The sequence below is a fragment of the Cynoglossus semilaevis genome, chromosome Z, assembly GCF_000523025.1.
Source record: "Cynoglossus semilaevis isolate Cse_v1.0 chromosome Z, Cse_v1.0, whole genome shotgun sequence".
Lineage (NCBI taxonomy): Eukaryota > Metazoa > Chordata > Actinopteri > Pleuronectiformes > Cynoglossidae > Cynoglossus > Cynoglossus semilaevis.
In genome coordinates, this window is record NC_024328.1 from 14,935,251 (window position 1) to 14,942,041 (window position 6,791).

At 42.5% G+C, this 6,791-nt stretch overlaps 1 protein-coding gene across 1 annotated transcript in view; it reads right to left on the reverse strand.

The window, feature by feature from the left end:
• Positions 1-2,640: 2,640 nt before the first annotated feature.
• LOC103398118 (RNA-binding protein Musashi homolog 1-like) overlaps positions 2,641-6,791 on the reverse strand; it is a 17,085-nt gene continuing 12,934 nt past the window's right edge. Inside the window, exons 9-15 of the mRNA XM_017042884.2 lie at positions 6,569-6,651; positions 6,370-6,487; positions 5,436-5,516; positions 4,979-5,035; positions 4,549-4,605; positions 4,314-4,468; positions 2,641-4,236 (exon numbers count right to left, since the gene is read on the reverse strand). Coding sequence (XP_016898373.1) covers positions 4,195-4,236; positions 4,314-4,468; positions 4,549-4,605; positions 4,979-5,035; positions 5,436-5,516; positions 6,370-6,487; positions 6,569-6,651 — 593 coding nt within the window. The 3' untranslated portion in view covers positions 2,641-4,194. The remainder of the gene's footprint in view (positions 4,237-4,313; positions 4,469-4,548; positions 4,606-4,978; positions 5,036-5,435; positions 5,517-6,369; positions 6,488-6,568; positions 6,652-6,791) is intronic.

The window sequence follows — 6,791 nt, forward strand, 5'->3', positions numbered from 1 at the left end:
TTTAATTTGACCCGTTATGCCCGAGTCACGAATCTTTCATATGACACGGGAGTCACGACTCGGGAGTCACGACTCATCAATATGTATATTTTTCTAAAGTTTTACTTTAATTTTAGAGTGCTTCGTTCATAGTGATTAGTTCACAGAGAATGATTCGTTCATAGTGATTAGTTCACAGAGAATGATTCGTTCACAGCAAAAGATTAGTTCACAGTGAAATATTAGTTCATAGAGAATGATTCGTTTGCAATGATAGATTAGTTCACAGTGAAAGATTAGAATGCAGAGTAATTAGATTGTAGTGAAAGATTAGTTCGCAGTGAAAGATTAGTTAGCAGAGAGTGATTTGTTCGCAGTGAGTGATTTGTGAGTTCAAAATGAATAAATATTTAATATGACTCGGCAGTCACGAGTCACGAATCTTTCATATGACTCGGGAGTCACGACTCATAAGAAAGATTCGTTCATTTTGAATGAATCACAAGCGAACGACACATCAATGTGAAGATGAATGAGAGCAAAAAAGACCCGAGCTCTTTCACGTGACAAATGACACGAATCTGCGAGAACAAGGCGAAAGATTAGTTCATAGAGAGTGATTCGTTCATAGTGATTAGTTCACAGTGAAAGATTAGATCACGGCGAAAGATTAGTTCACAGAGAATGATTCGTTCACAGCAAAAGATTAGTTCACAGTGAAAGATTAGTTCATAGAGAATGATTCGTTCACCGAGAAAGATTAGTTCAAAGAGAATGATTCGTTCACAGCAAAAGATTAGTTCACAGAGAATGATTCGTTCACAGTGAAAGATTAGTTCATAGAGAGTGAATCGTTTGCAATGAAAGATTAGTTCACAGTGAAAGATTAGTTTGCAGAGAGTTATTACTTCGCAGTGTGATTTGTGAGTTCAATGTGAATAAATATTTAATATGACTCGGTAGTCACGAGTCACGAATCTTTCATATGACTCGGGAGTCACGACTCATAAGAAAGATTCGTTCATTTTGAACGAGTCACTCGCGAACGACACATCACTAGTTCACGGCGAAAGATTAGATCACGGCGAAAGATTAGATCACGGCAAAAGATTAGTTCACAGAGAATGATTCGTTCACGGCAAAAGATTAGTTCACAGCGAAAGATTCGTTCACAGCGAAAGATTCGTTCACAGCAAAAGATTAGTTCACAGCGAAAGATTAGTTCACAGAGAATGATTCGTTCACAGCGAAAGATTAGTTCACGGGGAAAGATTAGATCATAGAGAGTGATTCGTTTGCAATGAAAGATTAGTTCACAGTGAAAGATTAGTTTGCAGAGAGTGATTTGTTCTCAGTGAGTGATTCGTGAGTTCAATATGAATACATTTTTAATATGACTCGGTAGTCACGAGTCACGAATCTTTCATATCACTCGGGAGTCACGACTCATATGAAAGATCCGTTCATTTTGAACGAATCACTCGCGAACGACACATCACTATTCAGTTTATTTTCGAGTCATTTGTTGTGAACCGGACTCCATTATTGTTGCCTACGTCACGACGAAAAATCTCAAATCTCTACTCAAAGTTTGAATAAACGAATAAAATGTTCAGTTCACTTCGGTCCAGTTGAACATTCGAGAAGAAAATACAGTTGACGTTTGTTACTGAAAATGTGGAAGACATTAGGAATTTCAACGGAAGCGGGAAAAAATAAATAAATGACAAGCATTGACACAGGACACGGAAGTGGAATGTTTTAAATAATTTATTATGAATTTTAAAAAGTTTTCTCCCCAACAGGAAAAAAAAAAGACAATCGGAAAAAAAGTTAGTGTTTACAATATTGTTGTTTTCACGTGAAAACAGCATCAGAGTTAACTTCCGTGGTAACGTGGATACCAAACGTATCGAAATGTCAAACCTCCATCTTGTGGATCGGGAGTGCTTCGTTCTTAAAGGAAACATTTATTTATTTTTAAAAACAAAAAAACATATTTCTCGTGTTTAGAATGGACTGTGCAACATCGTCGTCCGGACGTGGTCGTTTTGGTCTAAACATATTCATCACACTGCTACAAAAAGTGAACCTTGAGTGACAGGTGAGTGATGGACATGAAGAAGACCCCGCCCCACCAGCCCCCCCCCACACACACACACACACACACACTCTGTCTCAGTGAGTGCTTTACAGTAATCGTCCAAACTTTGACACAGATGTTCATGTAGTACCATCAGCAAAATTAAAAAAAAAAAAAAAAAGTCAGATTCAAACTTCACATTTTCAATCAGGCGCCAGTTTGGGCTGTCACTTTTTACAGATTTAGGTTCGAACTCTAGAGAGAGATCTAGAACATTCCTCTTGTTAATAATCAGTTCCTTCAGTGAACAGGACTCTTCTCTGTCATGTTGATTTAATCAGATTAACTAGTTAAAAAAACATACAGCAAGATCCAAAGGGTAACCTGCTTGGAGCGCCCCCGCCCGCTGCAGGACGACATGGTAACTACATCTTGAGGGGGGCCATTGAGATGTGAACATTAACTAAACCTCCAGTAAGAAGTAACAGCCCAGGCCCCAAACGACCTTCATGGTGACAGTACGTAAAACACGCGCGTGCACACTGACCCTTCCTTCATTTTTCTTTTCACAATAAAAGCACAAACATTAAAATCACAGTTACGACAACAAGATGAAGTAAAACGGTCAGAACAGCAGTAGAATAATAAAAAAAACAACAACAGCGTCTCCTCCGCGTTAACATCCAACAAAGTCAAGTGTTCCAGACGTGACCTTTGACCTGGCTGGACGTACCAGGCCTTCAGCTCTGACAGCAGTTAAACACTTCCAGGAAGAAGCTAAATCAGTGTGTTTTTACGCAGAATCCGAGCTACGCTATTAGCATCGAGCGACATTTTAGTGGTAACGTCACATAGTGTCGTTATCGCGCCTTTCTTTTGAAGACCACTAGGTGGACTAAAGTTAACATTTTGAACCCATAAAAGGGTTTTGTTTTTTTTTAGTTTGTCTTCAGTGGCAAATTAAAAAAAAATAGTTTGATCCGACATGGCAGTAAGGTCAGCTAGGGGTCAGCAGTGCATCACATCCAGTGACGGTGTCGGTGATGAAGAGCAGACAACGCTAGTGCAACTGAAAAGACTGACAATGACGATCATCATCATCACAGACTTCAGGATCGGGCAAAGCCTAAAGACAAATGAAGACATCCATCTCTGACCTCTGATCTTCATCCAACAGTCCACAGACCCTGCTCCTCCTCCCCCCTCTCCTCTCTCCCTCCCACTTCATACCATCCTTGTTCTGATATTCTTTCACTTCCTGCTGTCTTCTGACTCTACTTCCTGTGTCCCAGCCTGTCGTCACAGTTGGCTCAATCCTCGGTTCATGCTACCCGACTGTGTCCAGCTCGGGGAAAAAAATCTAACCTGTCAGATGGATGGCGAGAGCTTGACACCACGACACGTCACCAACCAGAATGGACTGATGCAGACTGGGAATTATGGGTAGGGTAGGATCCGTAGTAAGTAAGACTGTTGCCCTCTGCTGGTGTCCACTCCTATCTACGTTACGTCCTACAGAAGTTTTTCAACATTTTAAGACAACAGGACACAGTCGAGTATTCCTGCGACAGTCGGAGTGACAGTAACAGTCAAGTTCTCCCAGACACAACGTCATATTTACATTATCTCACAAACCCGTTCAGCTCCTCGTGACTAAACGAGTCGACCGAACGTTATTAGTAAAACGAGTCCTTGTTAAAAACGTACACGTTCTCCAGAAACGGAATTCATCACATTTTTTTTTTTTGTGTTAAAATTCAAAGTGAACTATTATTATGAGACAGCTAAACAAATATACAGCTCGTCACATGCAGGTGGCGACCCTCTCTTCTCGGAGAGACAGTGAAAAATTCCCAAAAAAAAAAAATCCAACAGAACACGGAGCAAAAACACATAAAGACATGCAATCATTAAAAAAAACACAAAAGAAAAAGAAAAATGTACAGTGAATCGTCAGCATCGACGGTTTGTCGAAAAAGTTTTCAGTCCTGGTAAAAAAAACTTACTCTGATGTCATCTGGAGGAGGCGGAGTTTAGTTTGGTTAGTCATCAGGAGAATCAGGCTGACACCTGAGGGCGGGGGGAGGGGAGGGAAAAGGGGGGGACAACAGCCTACGTCCAGACACTGACTCTCAGTGATATCCATTAGTGAAGGCCGTAGCGATCAATGGGCCCTGTAGGGGGCAGCACACAGTTTAGTTATCTGACTGTTTCATTGTAGAGTAAACACAGAAAAGTTTTTTTCTCTCACCCCCAAACTGTGGCTGAATCCAGTGCTGGGGACGGGGCTTGCAGCACTCAGGTAGCTGCTGACAGCCGACTCCTGACTGGCTGTTCCATACAGATCTGCCATTGGACCTGGGCTGGTGGTTCCCAGAAATCCAGCTGAGCGGGACGGAGTAGAACCTGGACGTTTCAGTGTTCAGATTATATTCATGTTCACTTTAGAGAAGCAGAAAAAAAAATCTGTGTTTTCATTTTTGTACCTCTGACAACTGCTGCTGCCGCTGCTGCCATTGGTCCGTACGCTGTGAGAGGAATGGCTGCAGGAGGAAAAATAGAAAAAAATGGTACGGACACCAGAGCTAATGTTAGCTACAACAGTGCTGGTATTGACACCAGAGCTAACGTTAGCTACAATAGTCCTGGTACAGACACCAGAGCTAACGTTAGCTACAACAGTGCTGGTACTGACACCAGAGCTAACGTTAGCTACAACAGCTATGACACTGTCAACCAAATTTTTTCAAAAATGTGTTTATCGTGCCTCTGATTAATTACAAATAACAAAATAACAAACAATGCAAAACTGAAGACACACAAACATGTAGCGCGTGCATGTGTGCGTGCTGACACGTTGGTGCTAACAGAGTGATCACATGCTGCTTGTAAAGTCCAGAGGAGGAAGCGACTGACCTGTGAGCTCAGGGGGGTGGGGTGAAGTCAGGAGGGGGGTCCTCTCTAAGTGGAACTCTAAAACAGAAACATCAGAATGCTGTTGAGACACGCCGCCGCCACCTTGTGGCAACACAGTACACATGCACGTCGACAGACACAAACTCACACACAGGTTCAAGGACAGCAACAAGCAGGCCAGGGCATGTTGGCCCACATGGGTCACTGAGATAGAGTACATACAACCCACGTGGGTCACACACCAGACGTGGTGGGCGAGGTGGCACTGTCGTGACGTCATATATCTATACAACAACCTACATGTCCGACGTCACTTCATCATCTTCGTCATCTACTGTAGGTCTGGAACTGTTGACGACACGTGCACAGTACTACTGTACCGACTGTTTTAAGTCTCTCCCTGATGTTTACAAGCAGCCGTTACGGTGACAGTAAGACAATGTGACGTGGTAATTACCGGGGAACTGGTAGGTGTATCCAGGGGTGATACCGGCGTAGCTTCGACTGGTGTAGGTCGCCGTCTGGAAGCTGGGATAACCTGAGGGAACAACGTCACCACAGAACACACATATATGTTATATGTTTATATATATATTTATATATAAAAAACAAATAGCTGTACATATATTCAGATTAATGTTTTCTTCGACGGTTATCGCGTCAGTGTTTTGTTTTGTTTTTTTGTGGTTCATGTCGCAGCGTTCATCTAATTCTAATCTGTTGTGAGGTGTAATTCGTCTTACTGAACAGTAGGAGGCAGCCGTGTTTCAGATGTTAAGCGGTGGCCGCTGTGAAGTAGACTTTGAAAAAGGAATACTTCAGTCACTGGGACTGTTCCCTCACACTGTTGCTGTTCGGCTAACTCCGGTTAGCACGAGTTCAACGGTTCGGTATCGTTGCTTTTCCTGCGCCGTTTATATAAAGAATTTCTCAATAAATAAATAACAGAGAAAAATAAGTTTAATTTAAGAAAAAATTATTTTTTTTGTCGTTTTATGTGTAAATTGAGTCGTTTTTTAATGTTTGTTTCCAGACTGAACCGCAGCTAACTTGAGCTAACGGCAGGTGCCGACTTTCACTCCCGTTATTTTCCGCCATTTTCTTTTTCCGGTTCTTTGTCAGGAGCAGGAAGTGATTCTTTAGCATCAAACAAACTTTTGTTTGGTTTTTTTTTCTAATGAATTTAAGAGAATAATGCACATTATCATGACCTGTAAAATCAGACTGAAACTGTCACTCCTCTCTCTCTCTGTCTCCCCCCTCCCCCCCTCCCTCCCTGCTAATGAGGAACCTCGTGACCTTTAGGGTCGCAGCACCTCTTCGTTCCAGTCAGGCGTCGAGTTTTTTTTTCTTCTGCCACATCCTTCCTGTCTCGATCGATACCAACTTACCCAGCATACCGATGCCCAGCATGAAGGCATCCATCCCATAGGGCATCACGCGAGAGCGCCCCCTGGCTGAGCCTGTTGGGGACATCACCTCCTTGGGCTGAGCCTTTTTGCACTCCACCTGTTTGACGACAGACGGATCAAATAAATCCAAAAAAAAAAAAAGTTTCTCCGACGACCACAGACAGGAGGCGCTGCTCACCATCTTGCTGTTGATTTCGTGAAAGTGAATCTCACAGACCTTCTCCACCACGTCTTCGTTCTCGAACGTTACGAAGCCGAAGCCTAAAGGGAAGAATTTGAAAAATAAAAATAAATAAAAAACTTTTTTGCGGCGGTGGGACGGTGGATTCACGGCTCCGGGTTTTCCGTGCAGCACACGGCTAATAATCTACAGTAATCAGCACTGTAATTGATGCTTTGCC